The sequence below is a fragment of the Centruroides vittatus genome, unplaced genomic scaffold (assembly GCF_030686945.1).
Source record: "Centruroides vittatus isolate TY-2023 unplaced genomic scaffold, ASM3068694v2 contig_3283, whole genome shotgun sequence".
NCBI classification, from domain to species: domain Eukaryota; kingdom Metazoa; phylum Arthropoda; class Arachnida; order Scorpiones; family Buthidae; genus Centruroides; species Centruroides vittatus.
Genome location: NW_027122110.1, coordinates 127,887 through 153,424, shown reverse-complemented (window position 1 = coordinate 153,424; position 25,538 = coordinate 127,887). Strand labels below are relative to the sequence as shown.

The 25,538-nt window shown below is 28.4% G+C and overlaps 1 protein-coding gene across 3 annotated transcripts in view; it reads left to right on the top strand.

Annotated features, from left to right (window-relative positions):
- LOC136973709 (nephrocystin-4-like) overlaps window positions 1–25,538 on the top strand; it is a 46,576-nt gene that overhangs the window by 14,235 nt on the left and 6,803 nt on the right. For 2 of the 3 annotated variants that reach the window (XM_067268454.1, XM_067268452.1), the window contains exons 6-22: window positions 3,565–3,746; window positions 3,841–3,962; window positions 4,057–4,186; window positions 7,113–7,292; window positions 7,364–7,452; window positions 9,412–9,469; window positions 10,439–10,518; window positions 12,670–12,852; window positions 15,031–15,114; window positions 15,181–15,283; window positions 15,357–15,500; window positions 18,170–18,353; window positions 18,435–18,500; window positions 18,580–18,767; window positions 21,579–21,805; window positions 21,895–22,093; window positions 22,174–22,254. In XM_067268454.1, coding sequence (XP_067124555.1) covers window positions 3,565–3,746; window positions 3,841–3,962; window positions 4,057–4,186; window positions 7,113–7,292; window positions 7,364–7,452; window positions 9,412–9,469; window positions 10,439–10,518; window positions 12,670–12,852; window positions 15,031–15,114; window positions 15,181–15,283; window positions 15,357–15,500; window positions 18,170–18,353; window positions 18,435–18,500; window positions 18,580–18,767; window positions 21,579–21,805; window positions 21,895–22,093; window positions 22,174–22,254 — 2,300 coding nt within the window. The remainder of the gene's footprint in view (window positions 1–3,564; window positions 3,747–3,840; window positions 3,963–4,056; window positions 4,187–7,112; window positions 7,293–7,363; window positions 7,453–9,411; window positions 9,470–10,438; window positions 10,519–12,669; window positions 12,853–15,030; window positions 15,115–15,180; window positions 15,284–15,356; window positions 15,501–18,169; window positions 18,354–18,434; window positions 18,501–18,579; window positions 18,768–21,578; window positions 21,806–21,894; window positions 22,094–22,173; window positions 22,255–25,538) is intronic. The other variant, XM_067268453.1, reaches the window with a different exon arrangement.

Here is a 25,538-nt window from a genome sequence, read left to right as displayed (position 1 = left end):
TTGGTTAACAAACATAATTCGTTCCAAGACTTTGTTCGCTATTTGAATTGTTCGTTAACCAATTATCGATTTACCATAGGTTTTTATGGAAATTTGATTAATTCGTTCTGGAGACTCCAAAAAATAAAAAATATATACTTTCTTACAATGTTTATTTATATGTAATAATAAAAATACATATATATACAGTCTTGCATTTTTATTAGTCATGTTTTTTTTGTTTGTGGGGGTTAAAGAATCTGTCTAATGTCGATTGCTTTTCTCTCTTCTTCAGGATTTTTCAGAAGTAATTAATAGCATTGTAATTGTAGAGATTCTCAAGCCTACTAACCTCAACCTGGTTTGGATGCCATTCTAAGACTGTTGTTCTGACATCCTCCCACTTCTTCAAAAGATGTTTAATAGCAGATATCGGCATTAATCCTTTTTTTTCAGAAGAAAATATATCTTGCCGAGTTTCTTGATGTTCTTCATTCAAGAGTTCTTGGCGTTCTTCTGTCATCAGATCAGTTTCAGGTTCCATTATGAGCTCTTCAATGTTCTTTATTTCTCAGATGTGATTTTTGTTACTCCTTAAGTTGTTTGAGTCTTCTTGATTATACAGTAACTTTCTTAGATAAGATTGAACTGCAGCCTACTGTAGACCTGTTCAAGCCGTACTGCCCAGCAACATCAGACATTTTCTGCCCACTATATACCTTTGCTATTAAACTCTCACCTTTCGAAAATAAAAATCAACGCAAAACTTAACGAGTGCCCACCTGACAGTCTTGCAAATACTATAAAAGAATTGTTTCTGTCAGAAAAATAAAAGGCTGGAATTACAAGGGAGAGTTTCAAAGTTTGAAGGAATACTATCTGATCAGTATATATCGAATTGAGTGTTGATGTTGATGTCTCCTGCACTTCGAAAAGTTTCAACTTGTTGCCTGAAGACAAAGGAAAACCAGTCGGCATTCATTATTTTACATTGTTTCTTTTTGTGTTTGTTTTGTGAGGTGTTCGTTATCCGAATATAAAAATCTTTTGTGAAAGTGTTCATTATCCAATTTGTTTGTTAACCGATCACTCACAGTATTTTCATATTCTTTCCAAACTTGAAGAAAATGCTGGCAGGCAAGAAATTTCACACCAATGAAGCTATTGCTGTAGTGAACAGCTGTTCAGCAGAACTTGAAGAATTGGCTTTTTTTTCTGGAGTGAAAGCATTGGAACCCCTAGAATTAGTACATTACTCCAAGAGATTATATTGAAAACTAAAAACAATTCAACCAGATTTTGTTTTATTATGTCTGATTTTGAGAACTTTCCAAACCACCCTCTTATAATATATTGAAATTTGGTAAATGGATAGAGAAGAGAACCCATTTCTAACTTTCTAATTTATGCATTATTTTGTTTAAAATCATTAAGTAAAATTTGTATTTTTTTGCTTTTGACTTCTTTGATTTTCTTCTTGGCTGTATCCCCCAATTCTTTGCAGTTGATTGTTTTGTTGTTCTCTTTGCCTTTTCTCGAATTCTTTCAGCCATTTGTACAATAGTTGTAATTCAAAAACAGTCCTTCCTAAGAAGAATGTCATTACAGTGTCAAGCATTGGAATGACATCACTACTTGTAACAAATTATTTTGAAGGACATTTACATGTGAAATAATGAATTTAATTGATTTATGGAGCACTTGAATTTTAAAATTTTATCCAAGTAAGAGGGTACCAACATTGAAGGGTTAGACTAGCTACTATCACAAAACAGTTGTGTAATTGCATACGTTGGATTTCATTTCGCAGCACAGTGTTCATATTAGTCATCTAATTCATATTATGATACCCCAGCATCTGCAAAAATTTGGTTACAGCCAGAAGTTTTACCAGGAGGTAAAATGTTAAAAGTTGTTCCATCTGGATAAAGATAAACTTTGATACTCAAGATTATACCTGTAGAAAAATAACGTAAGTATTATGACTGAAGTCAAGTCTGTCTGGTGCATTGGCACAATTAAAGATTCCTTTTGATTAATGATCTACCAAGACTTTTTTCAATGCCAAAGTGCAAAAGATATATAGCAGAATAATTTCTTTTTAGGTTTTGTGTCCTTTGTTGATGCTGCCTCCTGTTAAATCTACAGATTGAGCTAGATTTAACTGTACACCTGTACGAATGTAAGTTTTTGATCTGACTGGCATCCTCCACTATGATAATACCCTCATAAGATTTAGTCAGACTTTCAATATCTCCCAACATGAACATTAAAGAGATTGCCAATTATGTATACTGTGTATTATGCTGGAATCTCCATTTCTTCTGACTTCATTTTGGATGACACCGTGGTTCTGCTCAAAACCTCTTCGTTTTCCCAATAATGATGAGATAGTTCATATGAGATAGTTAATGCATATATCTAAATATAAATTACACATTTATTGTGCCTGGCATTTTTACTCTCCAGTTAAAACCAATATGTGAATTGAAAAGTTAGTCAGTCCTGATTCTACAAACCATACTACTACATTTTTCCTACTTCCAGGAAAGATAAAGTTTGATTGACTTTCATATACAGGTATACCTCGCCTTACGTCGGTAATTGGTTCCAGGAGAGGCAATGTAAGTCGAATTTACTTGTGTAGTTACGACATAAGTCGAAACTACAGTGGAAAACGCCAATAACGAGCACTTAAAGACCGCTAAATAAGACAACAACACAGAAACACAGATGCTTTCATGTTTCGTTCTCTAGGATTTATGATGATTATATTAACATTTACTGTAAATGTACATATTTTAATATGATTTTATGTGCTTTTAATGCTTTTCTAGTGATATTACGACTTCAATATTTGTGGCGGACGGATGTAAAGTCGAATAAAATGACTTAAACTTGATTTTTATTTTTCCATATACTTTTTTGACAAACGACGTATAATCGAGAATGACGTAACTTGAGGTATACCTGTAATTTTAAATAATTTACTTTACCAATTAAATAAATGAAAAAAGTATTCTTTTCTTTTATTCACTCAATTTTAGCACCTGTTGGTGCTTCACCATCAGCTCTAATTCCTGATAAAATGCTTTATCATGAAGTTATTGCTGCTTTCTTTTTCTATGGTGCGAATGAAATTACGATATCGAAAACTCGTGGATTCAGCTAATTCTTTAAATGAAACATTCATTTCATCCGTGAATTATTTTGTCCTTATTCTCTTTGCTTTAGCTGCTTTCTCAATTTTTTCAGTTCAGATTCTTTTGGCATTTAATAGTGTGCGCCATTAGTAATGTATTTTTGAATTTCATCTCAATCACAAATTATATAATTATATAATGAAAGATCGTACAAATTTTTATCCTGAATAAAACGTATTTTTTTTTTTTTAATCTTGGAATTTTTGATAATTAAGTTGATAGTTAATAATTATAAAATTTCATTATATTTACTTTTAAATTTCAGTTTATAATTTTAATCATAGAGTTTTTGAATTATTAACTTAGATATTTTATTATATATATAAAATTTTTATTTAAAATGAAATGAAACATAATAAGTTGTTATTGTGAATTTATTTAGATGTATTAAAAAAACCCAAATTACAGAAATGTACAACATGCGTCTTGGATCATATTTTTATTAAAATTTCACCTTCGATTGTTGATTTTGAAAACGAATTAATTACTAAAGTGAAAGAAGACAAAACTTCGGAGGAGTTGTCGTCGAGTACTGATATATCCGTCGCCGAAAGAAGATTGATTGTAATTAAATTTATTTAATACGAAATAAATTTAAATTTAGTAACGTTAATAAAAAATAAAATATTTAATATAAAAAGATACATTTAAATTACAGGTAGGAGTTCATAATAGTTGGAATTATATCCAAGAAAAGGAAGTTCATCATTTAGTAATTGGTAGTATGAAACATTATTCAAATTCTAGTTTGTCAAAAATATCATCTTCAAAATCTAAAAAGTAAGAATTTCTTTACATTTTTAATAATTTGATATACTAAAAGCTTTATAATTTACTATGGATTAATTATTATTATTATTATTTATTAATTCAGAGACGGTGATGAAATGATATTGCTTTTGAGGAATCGTGTAAAATTGAATATTCCGGAAGATTTTAATATATTTTTAGTATTTTTTCTTGAATATGTATTATCGTTTGTGACAACACCAAAAGATAGGAAGGTAAAATTTCTCTTTGTGATACAATAAGTACTACATATCATATTTTGGTTAATAAGAGTAGAAAGCTGTAGAACTTAATAGAGAGATTTATTATATTTACGCTAAATTTTTAAAATAAATTTAACACAAATATTATAAATTGCTTTTTACAGGGTACTCCATTTTAATTAATCCACTGACAACTCAAAAAATATAGTGACCTCTCAGTTAAACAACTCTAAAAGGACAATTAGTCTAAAACATTTGTAGGGGTGTAGAACTGAGTCATTTAACTGAGTTGTTCAGGAGATTTTAGGCATTAACTCTCAAAGGCTTCAACCAGAATCAGTGAAAAATGTCTCATAACGGACAGAGGCTTAAATGAGTGGTGTATAAGTGAGAGGTCACTGTATATTCTACAAAAAATTGTTGAACCAAAAATCTTAGCCCCATCTCGAGGCCTCCTTGAAGACTATCAGTTTCATCATAGATGGAAGTACAATTCAGTAAAAATAGGATAAACTTCAGTTTCATAAATGAGAACTCCATTTTTTATTGAATATTATTATTCTACATAAAAATAAACTTTTATTCTAAAACATATTATGAAAGATGCACATAAGTTATGAACATTTAAAGTTTTGTGCAGTTTTCATATGGATAATGTGTGAAATTCCTTGAAAAAAAGAAGAAAAATGCTTAAAAAATCGTTAAGAAACAATTATTTGGTTGAATCAAGATCAATGTCTTTTCTTTGCCACAAACTTGTTGGATTTAACATGCTGCAGCCTATTTTTCGTATCATTCCGTTATTTGAAAAAAAAATGATTCCACCATAATAGATTTTTAAGGTTTTTTAAGCATTTTTCTTCCTTCTTTACTTTTCCAGTTCTGTTATATATAACAGAGGAGAAAGCTTGGTAATTGGTCAAAAACCGCTCACCTCAGGATTTTTACTTTTTTGGACTTAAGACTGAAATGTCAAGAAATGGAAAAAATTTGGGGGTTTATTTCTATATGTATGGATGTTTGTATATGTGGGGAGGCACGATTTTTTTTTACCTTCTTTGAAGCTTAATAACTTTTGTGCTTTATGTTGAAAATTTATGAAATTTTGCAGAGAGGTTTGTTTATTAGGGGGATTGATGCTATTAAATTTTGGTGGTTGAAGGTCAATAGGGTGGAGAGATAAAGAGGAGTCATATGTCATATTTCAAGTAGGATCGGACTTAATGACTAATTTACTTGTTATTAGCATTTACAATTTTTATGAAGCCTGTCCTTACCCTCAAAATTAAGCTTTTTGTCATTTTATAATGGTTGAAACAAGTAAAACAGCAAAGCCATTCTTGGGATGAGACTATGTCTTGGAGAGCACAAGCAATGCATGCACAAATCTTGCACTTGCACTGCTTGTAGAAACAGTTTCAGCATTTTGTATTTTTTTTTGTCCTTGTTCTCAGTCCCCTGACTACCTACAAGTCTGGTTTATTTTATGGGTGCATGATTTGGGCACCGAATACTCTGTGCCAAATTGCAACTCCTGACATGTATTCCTTCATATCTCTAAGGTGTGCAGCCATTGACAGCAGTGTGATTTTAGAGACGAGATATCATCTTGTCAAATACAATATTTTGTTATTAAAAACTGTTTATAATAGATGATGCCCCACAGTTTTAAATGTTGCCGAGAAAGTTAAGCAACTTGTTTTTGGATTTTTTTCATGAATTTTACAGATATCCATAGATTCACATGTGCACTGTGTGGCATGTGCATAAAACTTCAAATACTCATAACTTATATCTTTAAAAAAAAAATGTTTTATATAAAAGTTTGTTTGTTTTGATATAGAATAATGTACAATAAAAAATAGGAATTTCCACTTAAGAAAATAAAGTTGACCCATTTTTACTGATCATAGCACCATCTATGATGAAACTAGTAGTTCTATCTTGTGGCCCACTTAAACTATAGTATTTTTGATTAAAAGATTCTTTTTGTAGGCTGCATATTTTGAGTTATTTCAGTGGATTGATTAAAATAGAATAAATCCTGCATACTTGGTGATCATAGTTAGTTTCTTATTTAATGCTGTCTAAAGACATGTAGTAGTCAAAATGCAACCAAATATGTGGATAATATTTCTGTAAAACACATTAATATTAAAACTCATTACTATAGCACTTCTAGTACTGCAAGCAACAAAAAAATAGTTTTATTTGCTTAATAATATATTGCAGCTATGTTTTGGATATAAAAGTGGTTCACAGATGCTAAACATTATTCTTATTAACTTGAACTTCAATAACACTTCACTGATAACAGAGTGATTAATCATGTGTCTTTTATTATCTGCCCACCAACAACTCTGGATCTTAATCCATGATTTTTGGTTGTGGAGGCTCTTAAAAAATGTGATTTATTTGAGGTCTTGTTACAAACTTGGAGACTTGAAACACAGTATCACACTGTTTTGAGATCTGTATGAATAAGAAAAACCCAATTATTTTACAGGCAAAATTTTTATAAGGCTGACCGTATTGTTCATTACCTCCAGGTTTGACACTTTCAGACTGAGGACCACATTAAGCAGTATTCCCTGTGTTACTGAATTTCTGTATAGCATGAATATCTTGTACAAATAAAATGTATTGCTCTTGTAGTGCCAAAAGTATCATAGCAGTAAGTTTTTGGTATAAATTTTATGAAAGTGTCTTTTGCATAGCCCGAAATGTTACCATAGCTGCATTTTCACTGCTAAAGATTTCTCTAGATAGCATTGAATAGGGGGTACTTTAATTACAATTATTCAGTCTGTATGAGTATAAAGAAGAAAAATACAAAATATATAAGATTATGTAAAATAGAACAAACAAATATGAATCAAAGTATTTTGTTATTTATTATTGTATAAAATTTCATATAAATATATTATTAATTTTATAGACAAGTACATTTCCAGTATTATTAAATTGGTGTAAATGGTATCCTTTTGTTGAAAAAGTTTCAACAGATATATCTTTGAATCTTAATTTTGGGCCAGCTGAAAACATTGAAGAAAAATTATTATACAGAACTAAAAACATACAAATGTCATTCAACTGTTCTACTCTTATAGGGAAGAAGGTATTTTATAAAATTTAAATTTTATAAAAATTTTTTTATATATTTATTAATCCACAAATTTCTCTTTCTAGAAAGGATTGATTCCATTAAAGAATGAAGAAAGTAATCAAGAAAAATTGGTTTCTCCAAGTAAAAGTTTTAATGAACCTGAACAAAACCAGTAAGTTATAAAAAGAAAGTCATCACTTATTAATATCAAATGATCACTTTAAATAATAAGCAAAAGAATATAAGAAATGTAAAGAAAATTTAGTTATCTTGGTCTGTCAGTTTTCGTTAAGAGTATTATTTATAAATTAGCATTTATGTACAATAAATGGTACAGTAATTGACTCTTTTGAATTTTAAACCTCTTTAATAGTTTTATAAAACTATTCTGGAACTATTGCATGGTAATATTAATACAAGTTTCTTCTGTTAGTAGATAAGAAAACGTCCTGAAGGTTTTTCTGTTGTTTATGTGGCCAATAAATATACAGTTTTGCATTTTTGTAAACAAAGCACATTTTTTATTAAACATTTGACATTTGTAATTTCGAGATGTTGGCATAGAAAGACTATAAAAAATAAATTATAAGTATAACATTTCCCAATTTAATCCTTTTGTTATACCATAGAATTTTTTAAATTAAAATATTCTTAATTGGCCAATAACTGTATCATTTACTGTATGTATTTTATTATTTTTTCATATTTTATAATAATGCTTTTCATGGCTAATTTAAATAATCTTGGAAAAAGTGAAAGATATCAGTAAAGAATTTGAATTTATGCATACTGTTATGCTTTTGAAATAAGATTTCATATGGTAACTGTCAATACATGACAATTTCATTTTATTTACATTGAAATTTTTTAAAGCTGAACTTACACTTTAAATACATCATTGTTGTCGAAATTTGATACAATAAAACAACATTTTTATATATTAAGGATACATATTTAAATTTTTATCTATCCCTCGGACACTAAGAGAACACTGTTATTACTGAATTTTGGCCTTTAGTTGTTTTAGCTTTTAGAATTATTTCCATTATTCTTTACTCTTTTCAGATATATGAATTAAATAATACAATAGTTGTTTAAATGATTATTTTTTTGAAGTTATCTGCATTTTAACCCTTGTACTCATCTACGCTTTACATTTATCATTGTATATTTTTTCAATACACCTATTGTAAACTCCCTTATTAAAATTTTTACTTTTAAAAAAAATTATATTAAGGTAAAAATATCTATTTTGCATACACAATGCTTAGTTTTCCTATTGATTAAAAAATTTATTTCGAATTAGAACATTTTAAAATTAGTATTTGTAATGTCGAATCTTATTTTAAAATTTTGAGTTTGTATTTATAAATTTGATGAAGTGTGTAAAAATATCTATGAATAAGATTCTTAAGTGAAATAATATTCTTCACATTTAAAATATATCTTCTGTTTCATCTAAATGTTCAGCTAACTATATTCAAAAATATATGCAGTGCCTTTGAGAGCTTGTATGGGACCTGGAGTACAGTGGCACTTTAACTCCTTAGGGACCCCCCTCTAGTTCTTTAGCAGTTCTTTTTGCCATGTTTTTTTGAACAAATGAAATATTAATATATAGAGTTTTTCTGTATTAATAATAAGCAGTATTAAACAATTTATTTTTTTTTTTAGAAAAAATAACATTAATTTATAGGCAAAGAAACCGCTTCAGGCCCAGGAAAAATTTCCATCTCCTCTTTCCTCTTGACAACCCTGATTATATAGAGTAAAAAGTATACAAAAAGCATTTTGTGTATATTGAAAGTAACTATAGAAAATTCATATGGTTCAAAACTCTATCAGATATGTAAGAAAATTAATCAAAGGATATAAATGAATCATTATAAACATATTGTTTTCTGTCGTACTATTGTATACTGCAGAATTATCTATGTTTCCTATTCATCAATAGTCTTTTCTAAATTAATGCAAAGTATCATATGAATTTTTATTATAAACCTCAAAAGTTTTTTAGTTATTATGTATGATAACTATATAAAGATAATTATCCAAAGTTATTTAAATTTTGGATAATTATCCTTTAAATATATTAGCATATTAAATAAAAACAATAGTTATGTTGTTATAGGACAGATTCTGCCAGTTCTGTAATTGAGAATTCCCCTAAACATCAGTCTTTTCTGAAGGTAGAAACATTTTTATTACTATTTTGATTATGTAAAAGCTATTAATTTCATTAGCTTATAATAATAATTTTGTATTTTAATGTATAATAATAAGTTTTTTAGCGTATAATTTTGTTGACAAATATTAAGTCAACAAAATTTAAAATAATATTTAATATTAATATTTGTCAATATTTATTTTAAAATAAATGACAAAAGTGAAATTTTTATTACACATTACTGAACATAGAAGCATTTTTAAAACTAAACTATATTGTAATTTCTAATTTATGAAGATTACTAAATTATATTATCATCAATTTATTATCCAAAATCAATAAGAACTGAAAAAAAAAAAAAAAAAACAGTTTTTTTCACTTGTAGTCAAGTAAAAGTTGCTCTTCTTTCAGTTAACTCTGTCTTCCAGGTTCTGAAAGAACACCAACAAGTTCTTTTCAAATTTATACAAGTTATTGTATAAAAAACAACTAAATAACAGTTTATTGTATCAATTAATGTATAATTTCTCATTAAACAAACATAGTATATAGATATATTTTTAAGCCATACTGGACCAAAAACACTTGAAAGGGAAGTCTCCACACTCATTCCAAAAAGGAATGTTCTCCAAAGTGCAGTTCTTCCAAACTCTTTGATTGCATCCTCTTTGAACGTATTTTTCCGAATCCCATCAGATTACATTTTTGAATAAATCTTGTGCTTTTATAATTCATTACAAAAACAAAACCCATGCACACACAATTTGTTTTAAATTCAAAAAATAGGATTTTACTGAATTTTAACACTTTTAATTTATTAATTATTTCCTTTTTCATACTAATGCTATATTTTATTAATATATTTATTTATTTATTCCTTTTCTTTTTGTCTAATTAATTTTTCAATAATGTAATTTTTAAAATTTGTAAGCTTATGATAAAAATATCTAAAATTCTCTATACTGAAATTAATATTTGTTATATTCCAAAGGAAACAGAACTCACTGAAGTAACTATTATAAATGGTTTTCAGCTTCCTGTCATACCAGTTATCAAACAACAATCTTCTGGGTATAATCTTTTAACTTTTTCTTAATATTCTATAATAAATATATAAAATACATTATAAACTGTTTTACTAACGATAAATTTCAGAAATTAATAATTTAATATGTAGAAATAAAAATTTTGCCTGTAAAATAATTGGGTTTTTATTATTTATACAGATCTCAAAACAATGCCTTAATAAATACATATACACATACACATACTGTGTTTCTTCCAGTAAACATCAAGTCTCTAATACTGTAGGCTTCCTGTAAGTGCCAGGGTCTGAGTAAAAAACTGCCAAAAAAAACTGATGTCTAATAAGCATCAGTTAGGGATTCCCATTTTGTGCCCAATTCCTCTTAAGCTTCATTCTGCGTCAGTAGCATTTTAAGGTCACTTTACTCCAAGAAATTACTAAGTTCTGTTATTTGAGATAGTTTTATGTTACTGATATTAATAAATAATAATAAAATAAAAGAACATATTGTGTGTGCGCTGTTGTCGTACCAGATATTACCAAATAAATGCCAGTATCAAATTGCTGTTGATTTCTAATAAATGCTGGGCTTGAGCTTTCATTTAGCAAATGAACACTGGGGACATTTATTGGAGGAAATATGGTATGTATGCAAAGAAATATATGTATAGAATAAAGCTGAATATATGCATATACACAGCTGTATTTTATTGAAGTGAAACTTGGGTAGAAAATGTTATTACATAATTATTCCAATTTTTTCCTTATTTATCTAACTTTGTTAATTTTTGAAAAATTTAATCGTTTTTTTTCACAACTAAATACATTTTGTTCTTTTATTTTTAAAATAAATTTTGCTTTGAATAATAATTTCTTATGTAAACATCTCTGCTAATGTTATATTAAAGCCAAACAATTGCTGGATTAAATTAGGTTATATTACCGCTGCTATTAATAATTAGATACTGAGTAATTATTAATAGTAGTGGTAATATAGCCATGGCAATCATTTGGTTTTAATAATTTTGTTAGTTAAATCTCAAATTTAAAATCTTTTTAAGTATAATTATCCAAAGATAAGTCAGTTATTTACATATAACCAATCATCCTGAAAATATTCAAATAATTTAGATTTATATATATATACATAAGTTAACTTTTGATTAATTAAAGAAATTTGATCTAAAAGAAGTCATTTATTCTATCATTTTGTGTTTAAGATTAATAATTACTGTTGTAAAATGATTTACTGGATTATTTATTAGACTATATTAAGGCTAATTTAATAAATAGATATAAGGCAGTTAGTCGAAACACCCACCTCTAGTCGATCCCACAATAAATTTAATAACTAGAAATGAATTAATTTTTAAATTTAAATTTAGAATATTTTGGAAGAAAAGATTGGTTCAGAGTGGGAAATGAACCTACAACTCTTGCTTACCTTACAGATATAATGCCAGTTATGCTACTTGGACCTCCATCTGATATTTCTTCCAGAGCTATTAATTAATTTAGATAAACTATCTTGGTCATTTACAGTGCCAACTGGGAATGACCAGGATAGTGCTCACAGCCCTCCATGGCTCCCAGCTAGACTTAGGCTTTTATCCTTGCATGGTATGTATATACATATATATTACTGCTAATCCCACATCTTCACAGTTAGGCGTTACAGGTTCAAGTCTTGCTCCAGGCTGATCTTTTCTTCCAGAATATTTTAAATTATTATGAGATGGAAGACTAACCTCCCACCTCTATCCAAATTGCTTCATATCTAGTTACTAAATTACTCTTAATATTGCCCAATCTGGTAGATCATTTGGCAATACTAATTGAATTGGGTTATTGCATATGGTGTTATACAGTATTAATAATTAGAACTAATAATCTTAATGTAAAAAAACATAAAATTTGCCTATACTTTAAGCCAGATTTTATTGTTTAATTAATTAATATTTAAGATTGTTTTTTATAAAAATTCAGTTAGCTATAAATCATTCAGAAAATTTATGTATTAATACATACATTATACAGAATATTTTAAATAACTGGATACAATATTTCTTTTTATATGCAGAAAGCTAAACTGAGCTTGAAGAATTTATTAAAATAGATTTAACTTTTAAAAATAGTAATAATTTTGAGACTCCCAACATTTTAAATAATAAAATTATAATTTCTCCATTTCTTAGAGCAAAGTTTGTTTCAAGAGCAACATACTCTTTGCTACAGGCTGTTGGGTTTCCTCCTATTCGGGATCAACAAGGAAAACTTCCGCACACGGTAGACTCTCTAAACAGTACTGATTTTGAAAAAGAAATACAAGATCCCTATATCTGCAACGATATTATTTTACAGTTCCTTGCTTATTCTTGGTTTGTATATCAATTCGTAACTTAAATTTTCTGTAGAAATACTTAATTATCTTTAACCTAGTTATATAAAATTCTTATTTTGCATCTTTTTCTTTACTTAAAACAACTGTTGTATATAATTTATATATATTCTATATACAAGTTTTGTGATTTTCTCGATTTTTCTAAAAATTACTATTTTATTATCATCTTTAATTTTAAAAGTCCTTATATCATTTTCTATAATGAAAATTTCACAAATTTAGAAGAAACACAAGGACTATGAGTGTCATAATTTGCCCTTTTTTATGCCTTGTGGTCAGATAAAATAGTCTGAAGAGAGTACAGTGGAGTCTACTTTTATTTTGAGGCTCTCATCCACATCAATATACAAAACAGTATTAATAAAATAAAGGCCAACTTTTTTGTAGCACTCTTCAGACTATACAGTCTTGAGGTATGAAAAACATATTTCAAAATTGGATTATGAATATGAATATACTTATATTTTTGTAGTGTTTCTTCTGAATTTGTGAAATTCTTACTATAGTTATCAGTCTGATTTTATATTTTTTTTATCAGTATTCATATTATTCCATTTAAAGTGACACCTTTTTTATTTCCAATGAAAATGGTCATCTGTCTCGTGTCATAATGGAACTCTAATTAAGCTGATATTTGTGATGAAGAACATTCAAATTAAACACGACTAGTGAAAAAGATGAGAATAAACAAGAGTTTACATATCATTAACATGTATAATTTCAGTAATTAGTGTACCAGAGGTTATAGAATATGTTGATACTCGGCAAGCTTAAAGCCTATAGCTCCATAAGAAAAAAATGTATGCAGCCTGCTGGAACCTACAAAGCTCCCTTGTGGCCCATATTTAGAAAAGGTTGCTCATCACTGGTTTAAACCATCATGCTCCTTTATACTAATAGAATATTCTGAAATAGCTTAATCTAGTGTGGAAAAGAACTGTGACATCCTTCCATTAATGAATTAATTTTAGGGACCATAAACTTATAAAAATAAAAAAATAAAAAAAACTATGTATTTATTAAGTTCAAACACTAATTCCCCTTCTGAGTTCATACACTTCTCCCAGTAATGCTTCCACTGTGGAAGCATTCTTCAGTCTTTATCTTTGTATCTTTGTATCAGATCTCATTTCTGGATATGATGTTCGTCATGAAATAAGGATCAGCATTGGTACATTCTAGCATGTCATGAGCAACATGCAGATAGTTTTCCTTTTGGTCATGATTGAAAAGCTTTGGAATGTATTTTGACACAACTCAACACATGCCAAGATCATCAGTCACAATTGCTTGCACTGAACTATACAAAATGTCTACTTCATTAACAATCTTTCTGAATGTTATTCTATGATCTTCCATTGCCAATCACTGCACTTTCTCAATTGTTTTTGGATTTTTGCTGGTTGGTCTACAAGAATTTTGTTAGTTTGAACTAATGTTCAGCCTTCTTTGAAATGACAATATCACTGTTTAATCTGCTTATCACCCATAGCTTCCTTACCAAAACCTCTTTTTATTTTCTCATTTATCTTAGATTGCATGTCACCAAGTTTCTGACAAAATTTAATGCAAATTCTTTGTTCAAAACATTTTATTATTACTTAATTACTAATGCAACAATAACAGTTTAAACATGCAACTATTATGGCTGCCTGACAGCAACTGTAGGGTAGGACAGTCTTGCCAAAATTTACACACCTGAAGTAGGGTATTTGCAAAGAAAAAAATAAGGTTCAGATACTTTTTGGTCAGACCTCATATAAGTGTTAATGAATTTATATGTAAATATTCTGTAATACAGTAAAACCTGTGAAAGCTGGAACCCGAATAAGGCAAAAACCTTCCAGAGGTGGAAAGTTCAAATATTTTTCAGGAAAGCAATTACATTAACCTAAGAAATATTCTCTGAAAGTGGAACATGTGAGAACAATGGAATGAAAGAAATTCTACTATCACAACACATTGAAATTATTCTGAGTAAAACAGTTTCTTACACATATTCAATAGTTTTTCAAATTTGTATGGTTTAAAATTTTATAAATAATTTTGTTAAATATCTTATAAATAAGAAAGAAACTTTATTAAAAAATACAATTTATTAAACATTTTTAAATGTTAAAAGCATAATTATTAGTTTATTTTTTTTATTTTTCAGCCATTTAGACAGTAAAAGGTTTTTCCCTCATGTTTTGTTCTTCACTTTTCAGTTTTACCGATTTCCGCCAGTACAAACTGAGAGGTAAAGTTTTTATATTTTATTATTAAAAAATTAATTAGAAATTTTAAAGAACTTTATCTAATTCAGATTGCTGTTAGAAAATCAAGACAATATTAATTACAATAAACCGTACATATTGTACTGTTTTAAAAGTGGTGGTAATAAAAAAGCACCCATACCAGGATATCATGTAAATATTTCAGAATAAGTTTTTAACTATAATGTAAAAAAAGTTAAATTTCTACTAAAAAATTTTATTTTAGGTGAGATATCATATAGATCCAGCTTATTTGACTCCTGGTGAAAGAAAAGAATTTTTAAATTATATTTATTCTCACTGGTTACATATTGATGTTTGGGATGGTAATTCATTACTCTATGTTGGTACTGCATCTTTGCAACTGAGGGTATGTATCAATAGTTTATGAAGTTATTTATGACTATGCATTTAACTTCTATACTTAGATAATTTCAGATTTTGCTTTTAAAAGAATCGTGTATCTGTAATCTTGTACATCTTAAAACCATAACAACAGGTTCTTTAAAAGAAAAATAATCTGAAAAATCATTTGGGAAGTTGTTAAGATTCAATAAAACACATTTAAAGTTCAACTTTTTATTTTATTTGAGTATAAGATCAAACCTCAGTGTGTTTTAGATTAGTTCTCAATGTGAAAAAGGACAAATGAAGATGCTGTTTGGATAGTCTGTTCATGTTTTTAATGTAAATCATATTTAAATCAAGAGTATTTTCAACATTATTACGGTCGACTCTGCATAAGTCATCACCCGGATAACTCGACACCATCAGTTAAGTAGTCAGTTTTCTGTGGTCCCGGCCGACTTACATAGGCATTAATGTTAAAAAACTCCGGTTTACTCGACACCGTTTAACTTGTCACTACTGGATAAGTCGACATACTTTTGCTGTCCCACACACTGATAAGTCGTCACCCCTCCTGAAAAAATGAATTCACTCCGCACGTGTGGTGCGAACTCTTTTTTTTTTTTCTTCAAGAGAGGGAGTCGATTTATTTATTAATATATAATTAATAGATTTAATAATATAATAATATATTATTATTATTAATATATATATACATATTAATAAAAATGCCTTAACATTTTATGTATAAAATAATAACAGATAAACAAAAAGAAAATATACAATCTACATCAATGTCACGCCAGAATCCAATTTTGCATTTTCTCATGCCAGAGGCATTAAGAATTCTTAGATGTCACTTGCCAACAATTGACAATTGCGAAGATGACGTTTTCGAGGCGTTCGTGATCGTTGAAAAAGAAAGTCGAGACAGTTAAGTGCTGAAAACAAACAACACTAAACGAATTTTTCAGTTTTTCATTTACAGAGTAATTGTAAATGGAGGACACAATGTATTGTAAGCCTATACTACTGTATAACACACTACTGTATTTTCCTAATTGTAGTTTTGTGGGTTTTTTTCCAACTTTGCTTTAGTCGTCACGTCGGATAACTCGACACATTTCCACTTCCCCTTGGGGTGTCGACTTATGCGGACTCGACTGTATATAATCCTTTAGTGGTAAACATTTTGCTAAAGAGAATTTGTATTTTTTATTTAAATGTTAAAATTAATTTTCATTATTAACACGTTGACTGCCATCTACGAGATGACTCGTAGTTACCGTTTCTGCCTAGGACGCCACCTACGAGTTATATCGTAGTTTGTTTCCTTGCTATATTTGTGCAGCTACGATGTAATTCGTAGTATATCAGTGTAAATATGAATAGATAGCTTCAGGGGCAAGAACAAAAAATCAAGTTTGGCTTACATGAACAGAACATTTATTAATAAATGAACAGAAAATATAATCATAAAAAGTTTATTCAAAATCGAAAGCAAAACAATATTTTTATTGTTTGTGATAATTTATAAAACAGAAATATAAATTTAAACGAACAGAAAATATTATAAAATGTTTTTTCAAAATCAAAAGCAAAACGATATTTTTATTGTTTGTGATAATTTTTAAAACAATCTTCTACGCAAAGGGCTGGCTTTTCAAGACAGATTGGACAGAAATAACGCGTTTCTCGGCGTTTTTTAGCTTTGGTACAAATTCGACATGGCTTTGTCAGATGTTGTTTTTTCTGAGTAGATGGGATACTCTGTAAATAGTGGAGCTTCTGCAATTTAATTTTTTTTGAAACTGGTTGAATCTCTTCTCCAATCAACGCTTTGACGAATGCTTCTCTAAACTTTATAAGTTTTATTTTAGAAGAAGTTGCTTTTTGAAAGAGTTTGTGCGCATTATGTATATATATTTCTATAATATGTAATGCAACCTTTTTGGGCCATCTAATAGTCTTTCTTAGAGCTGTGTAGTACGATAGCATTTGATCTGATCGTCAATGCCAGACATTCCATGATTATAATCTCGAATTATATTCGGTTTCATCGAACATTTTCCATTGCGATTGAACACCTCTACCATTTCAACAACGTGCATGTTTGAAATGGTAAAAACTTCTCGTTTGTCTTTCCATTTACATACAGTAACAGGACCATTTCGCTGCCAAATAAACTCCCCCATCCTCACCAAAAATTTTGTCAGATTCTGAATCACTTAGATTAGTGTAGTAATCAAGTTGTTTTTTAGTCAGTGGTCTTTTTTTATCCATTTTGGGATATTTATAATTTGATTATAAAAATAAATAAAAAATAACACTCTCAAAAAAGACGTAAATGTGATGTGCTCGCCTCTATATCCGATTTATTACTAATGAATTTAGACGCACATCTCCGATTGGCTGTAGCGAAGTGACAGGACGAATCGTGTCTGTGCACGAATTAACTCGTAGTTTGGCTTTAGCGAAGAGCTTTCTGTTACATAAGCCAACTACGAGATAATTCGTAATACCTTTATTTTAAGAAAAACACATTCTATATGCTATTTGATTATTACTATATACTCTGATTAGAGTTTTTAATAATATAATATAATTAAATTAAGTTGGCGTTTTACAACAGAATCCTAAAAAGTCACGTGGCAGTCAACGTGTTAAATAATTGTTAATGTTTGTTTTCAGTGTTTATGTAGACAAGGAAAAGAAGCAGTTCAGAGTATGCTAGAATTGGATATTTGGCAAGAAAATTATGTTGATGAATGCGCAAATAGAGTAAATAATGAAAAAAAATTACAAGGAAATTTATATTTAAGAATTGCTAATATAGGTTCACCTTCATCTATAACATCTTTGAAAAAAATTCATGGTAAATTTAAAAAGTTCTTTGACGTGTAATTAGAATTTTATTTTTTAATGTTAAATAAATTTTAAAATTTTTGTTCTGTAGATTTATCTTCTACGAATTTACCACCTATTGTCATACCACAACCTGTAAATAAACATGAATATAAAGGTTAAAAATTTTCACAAAATTAATTTATTATATATTATGTTATATATATATAGTATCATAACTGTAAATTCATTTTTAGCTTGTTTAGTGACTAAAGCACGTCCAGTTGTAGAATTAAATCAGGAAATCAGTTCCTTTCTCGTTTCACATTTTGATGACTTGTATTTAGAAAATGTTATTGGGTTATCTGAAGAAAAAAGAAGAAAATTAGCAAGAATGGAAGCAGTCAGAAAAGCTATAGAAGAAAACGGAAATGTTTGTAAAATGGTAAAAAAGTTTTTGTTGTTTAATTTTCATATTGTTTTTGAAGTTGGTTAAAGTTAAATTTACAAAAAATTTAAGTAGTTTTGGTTAAAGACCCATCTTTAAAACTTACAAATAAACTGTTTATTTTTAATTAAGAACTAGAAAAAAATTAGCATCATTTTAAATGGAAAATATTATATATAAACAATATGCATTTTTTATTAAACTGTGTTGCAGTTTTATATTGAGATAATTGTGGATTATTCTCCTGCATGTCGTATCACATACTGCGTATCTCACTGCAGTCTCACATATCCATCATTTGCTTATGAAATGGAGTACAGAAGTTTGAGTGACCAATGAAACAATTAAATTTCACACAGATATTGAAAGATATTATCTTAATTATAACATAAAAAATATATATTTTTATTTATAAAATCAAGAATAACTACTGTTTAAGAAATCAAACATATACCATACAATAATGAGCATATTAGCACATATTACGTCGTCTTCGATTTGAGAATTTGTGTTGTCAGGACATTTTATGGAGAATGGATTTTTCATTCAATATTCAGAATTTGCCTATGCTGAAATTGATCTTGTTCATATTTTTCAGGAATATGTTATATTACTTTCTGAAAGCTTGCAAAGAATTCAAAGAGATCATTTCAAATAGAAAATAAGTTTCATAAACTACTGAAAACTATTAGATAAAATGTGACCAACCAATTAAACCAATACTTAGAGAATTGATACAATTGAATTTATTACATTTTAATATCTTACAAGTATTAAGAATTGAAAGAATCTATACGTTTTATAACAAAATATCTATATTATTAGCTGCTTATATTACAATGCTTTTGCTATCCATGTAATTTTTTATTTCTTTGGTTAAATACAGTTTCAAGAGTCAAAATCCAGAAAAAAATTGTAGCAAATCATAACTATAATCCATATGATCACTCATGTAATGAAATATAATGTGCTTACTCAGCAATAATAGAATTACTTTAATAAAAGAATATTAATACTGTAAAGCACTATTTTTAGTATCTTAGGAATTCGACACTAACTGCGGTCAGTAAAACTTCCGTTAACCTAACGGGTACTTTACGCGGATTCGAGATTAGTTTGCCAGGCCTGGGCTTTTAAGCGTGCACCGAAAAATTAGTAAGTAATAACGATAAATATCAAGTCAAATCAAAAGTTCAAATATATTTAATTAGTAACTAGAATTTACTACGTACAAATGTCAATAATCCAAACAAAATTTATTAACGAAATTCAACAAGTCAACCCGACAATAAACTCAGCTACTTAGCTTAACTTAATATTAATTTCCCTTTGAAAATTCGACAATTCAAATACTTAGAAACTATGAACAAAATCTCTTACTAATTAAACGTCTATCCGTCACCTCACTATACGAAGAACCTATTTCCTCAATCCTTTCGATATCGTCAAATCATACTCCTCTTTAACACCTTGGATCGTCCAAGTATCAATCTGGACTTCTATCAGAAAACACTTCGCTTTCGAATTCATCTTGCTCTCAAAGTCGCCTCGATTTGAAATTCACCTCCTTCTTCTTCGGTTAACGTACGGGTTTTATACTGTGAGGTGATGTCACACTACAGCTGGGTTACTCCCCTTATTTACATACTTAGTTGCTAACCTTAATTTTCTTTTCTGGCAGCTTTAAGTTTCCGACAAAGCTTATAAACCATTTACAAAGTATTTATCATAATTTTCTGGGATGTTAAGACGGTTTAGTAAGTATTTCCTTACTAGTGAGTGTGGGGACTACCCCTCCATTTTTTTTCTGCGGATCGTTACTTCCGCCGGGCAGTGCAAGTGCGCAAGATTTTTCCTATGGCGCTTATTTTTTTTTTTTTCGTGAGTTGTTTTTATCTTCGTTCTTTCATGAGTTGTTTTATCTTCTTTTTTCGTTACTAATAAGAGAGTGGTGGGGAACCTTCGTCCTAAATAAACATAAGCCCTAAACAAAATATAATAAAACGAAAAATAATAATAAAATAAAAATAACGCTCGGACTCAGTTCCTTACAATACTTATTGCCAAGTTTCAAGCTTAGTATTAAAACAAAATAGGTAATAAAATAAATAAAAGTAAAATTTTCAAATATTTAAAGTTGTTGTTACATTTAAATGAATCATAGTTGTTAAATAATGTTTTAAAACAAAAGAATATATCATAGTAAGGATCAAACAGTTATGTCTTAAATACAAATAAACAACAACAGCCAACCTGTTACAGATTGGCTGTTGTTGTTTATAAAGCTACTACCAACCAAAGCTGAAATTATCGGGCTGGAAACGGCTATATTAATTATAAATTACAAGATAATTTGCTATTAGAGTGTGGCGTTAGGCACCATCTCTTGCTAAATTTAATAATTATAATTTAATTAAATAATTTACTGGAAGGGGAGATCGGACCGAAGGTCCGGGTAGCGTAACTGGTAACGTGTCTGCACGGTAAGCATGAGTTGCGGGTTCGAGTCCCACTTCGGACTGATTCTTTTCTTCCAGTTTGGTCTAAATTATTTAAATAATTTAATTAAATTATAATTATTAAATTTAGCAAGAGATGGTGCCTAACACCACACTCTAATAGCAAATTATCTTGTAATTTATAATTAATATAGCCGTTTCCAGCCCAATAATTTTGGCTTTGGTTGGTGATAGCTTTATATGTCTTAAATTAAATTGGATAAACAGACTATTAAAAATTTTTCAAACTTTTTCAGCTAACTAAATTTAATAAACTTTAATCTTTATTTTAATTATCATTTTCTTGCAGAATAAACAAAAGATATTTACAGATAGAGTCAAGGATTTTCATACAATAGATGCATATAGAGAAAATCAGAAACATGAAAATATATTGTCAATATTACAGAAATCAATTACTGTTGAAACAACCATACATCCAATGCTTGGTTCAACTTACTTTTTTGAATTTGAACTAACTAATCCTTATCCTCGAGAACACAGGATATTCATTGAATGCCAGCATCCCAGTCTGAAGTAATTTGAAATATTTGATTAAGTAGTAGTAATTCTAAATACTGTAATATAAACGTTGACTACATACATCAATTATTTCATCCATCTAGTGTTGTTTTCTGTACAGATGAATGGAAACATTTTCGACAGTTATGGAAAATCGAGGAATTTGTTGAAGAGCATTTCTTTAGTCAGTCAAATTTTCAAAAGGGAACCATGCCTCAATTATTTGTACGTCCTTACGAAAAAGTTAGAATTCCCTTTAAGTATCTTTCATTAAATAACATTGCTAAATGTGAGAGTTGGAAGGTAAATAACTACTTATTATTTAAATATTAATTATAATTATTAAATTTTTAATAATTAATTTGTTTAAACAAATTTTTTAGGCTACATCTGGTCATATCTTCACAGCAGAAATGTTGACAAAGTATCCATTGTCTGATTATTTCAAGCCTTTCACAATAAAGGTTTTTCATCTAATAAATTTATTAATAACTAAATTAAGTTTGATTAAATTTCAATAATACAGTTTGCTTGAAAAAATGTTCATACAAAAAAAAATGAGTCTATGGATCCTGAAAACTGTCTGGAGAAATCAATATATATTAACAATAATGGCTAACAAATGGAAATTCTTTGACTGTTAACAAATGTTTCTTAACAATTTCAATCATTGTTTCCATTAAAAATGATTTCGCATGTTTTAAAATTCTTTTGAAGCACTGTTATAAATTTTTTCGTAGCATTGGACTTATTTCTTCCCACATTAAAACATGACCACAGATATTGAACATTGTATATATAAATTTAATTAAATTTATTTATATAAAAAATATCTTATTTTACATTAGTTTAGTTTATATCAATTTGTTCTCAACTGTAGAGTGCATCTCCTTAGTGAGATGTGAGAGACTTTTCAGGGTGGCTTAAGTGGAATGACAAGTTTTCTTAATATCATAGCTATTTCATCATCAAAATTTGATTTTATTTAGTGATAAATATCAAAAACTTGTAAGAATATGGTAGTTTTATTATAATAAAACACATCCTAAGAATTATATAAGTCAATATGATTTTAGGAAAAGTGTAATGCAATTAGGGATTGCAATTGCTGGATCCAGCGCATTCTTTGGCCTCTGGATCCAGCGCTGCAGAACTGCAAATAATTAACTTTCTAAATAATGGTGCAAAAGTCTATGTTTTCGGTGTTACCGCTTTGCTAACTACTACACTGCTACTAATTACTTACTCGCTACTTTACCAACACTAATAATTAAATTACTTATAAATAAACTATACCTTTATCAATCCAGCAAAATTTAATAAAATAATAGCGTATTCAATCGCATTTAAGATCTTTGGTTACAAAAATTACAACATTAACTATAGAACATACAATGTGTTCAGAATAAATATAAAAAGAATAGTACTTAATTACATCCCATTTTTAAACAAAATACATAGATGTACTGCCAGGTCTAATAATTTTTGCATTGTATACTGACGTAATCCCACTGTTTTCAAACTTTTAAGAAACGATAAAAAGAAAGAGGATCGGAATTCAACAACGGGTATGTATTCGGTGTCTTTACACAACCAACGTTTCAATTCCAAGCTTGTTTATGTGGGTGCAACGATGCGCAGTTTAAAACAAAGGCTCAAGAGCACAAATATACAATCAGTAAGAACCTTGACAACACTGCACTGGCATCATACGCAAGACAGAAGGATGTTAACGTCCAGTAGGATCAAGCGGCAATTATAAAAACGACGACAAATAAGCAAACGGTCAAACATCTTGAGAGATTGGAAATCTGCAAGGCGCAGATGGCAACTGGTTGTATAAACCATAGAGATGTGGACTTATTGTCTACCGCGTGGAGATCCTTTTACATTAATTAATGTTCTTAACGAATAATGCTGGTTTCGTTGTTATATCTTATATTTTTTTTTCCTTTTCGCTATTTATTTTGTTTATTTATCTATATTTTGTCCGCTTGGGCCTTTTCCGTTAATTTTTATATTTATTCCAAATACATTTTATGTTCTATTTTTTTTGTAACTGAGGAAGATCATTAAAAACGATTGAAAATGTTATTATTTTATTAAATTTTGCTGGATTGATAAAGGTGTAGTTTATTTAACTTATTCTACTTCCAGTACATAGTTTTTATATACTTATAAATAACTACAGACTAATGTGTAGAGCCTATATAAGAAAACTGGTAAGACTGATAGCCACTTAGCCACTGATTATCCGTCCTTACATTATTATAATATAATATATTAATATAAATTAATTAGTAGAATTACCTTTGCTATTATTTAACTTAAAAATTACATTATAATTATAATCTAACTACACATTTAAAGTTAATTATCTCTATCTCAAGTGTTAAATGGAACCAAAGTTAAGTTTACTACCTAAATGTTTAAGATTTATAGTGACCAGTTTAAATAATAAAAGCTTCTTAAGTATTTTAAAATAAATGTTTTATTTCTTTAAAAAAAAACCATAAATTGCTGGATAGATAGATAGACAGATAACACTTTATTGCACCAAAAATACATCCGCGCTGGATCCAGCTGGAATGATTTTGGTCCAGCAAAAATCCAGCTGGATTGAAAACACTGCTGGATTGCAATCCCTAAATGCAATGTAAGAATTTTTTTATTTAAAAAAAACAATGTGGGAAATGAAGGTGCATACAGCTTGCCAAAATTTGCTCAGTTTATAAATTATTTATACTCATATCCAACTTCTGTCATTATAACTATTATTTTGTATGTTATGAATTATTCTTTTATTATTTATCTATGAATAGCACTTTGTATATTTTTAAATTTAAATATATTTGAGTTATTTATGATATTTTAAGAATTAATTCTAAGAATGAAAAGTGCTGCTGTTGACTAAAATCCTTTCCTAGTAAATTACCACTCTAGGAATATGAGATAATAGGTAATATTTATTTTTTGTAAATTAAAGACACAGTCGATTCAAAAAGGTCAGGTCAGGTCAGGTCAGGTCGTCCAAATGTTTTAATCTAAAAGCACGTAATAAATGATGGCCTTTTGAATCGACTGTGTCTTTAATTAACAAAAAATAATTTAGCTGTCCGACGAAAGAGACAGGTAATATTTATGTAAAAATTATATAATGATTCTTCTTTATATATTTCCATTTCCTTTGTTAAAATTTACCTTTATTAAATTTTTAAAGAATAGTATAAATGCACCATAAAGCACGTACACATATATATTTTAGCTATTAACTTTGAGTTTAATTTATAAAAATTACTGATGATTCTGTCTTACTGCACAAGAAATACAGTAGGCTCTTAATTTGATGGACTGATTGGTGGAAGGTATGTCCATTATTGCCAAAAATTCATTTAAATTAATGTGTTTTTAAAAAATATATTAATAATGAACATACAATGAACAATATTTATTAAAATGCTATTATGTACTGTACATTGGCAAGTAGAGTATGCTAAAAGATGAGTCAATCAAAACAAAAGATTCTAAATTTTTCATGTAACGAAAAAAAATAGTCCAAAATTATGGTCTGTTAAATCAACAATCTACTGTATATCAGTAAAAATAGTTTATAGATAATATAGATATATAAGTTATAAAATTCAAATTATTTTAAAATTACACATCAAAACTGGTATGTAATTTTTTAATGAACATTTTTAAAATTATTCCAGACTTTCTTGTGAAAAAATTTTAAAAATGTAAAATG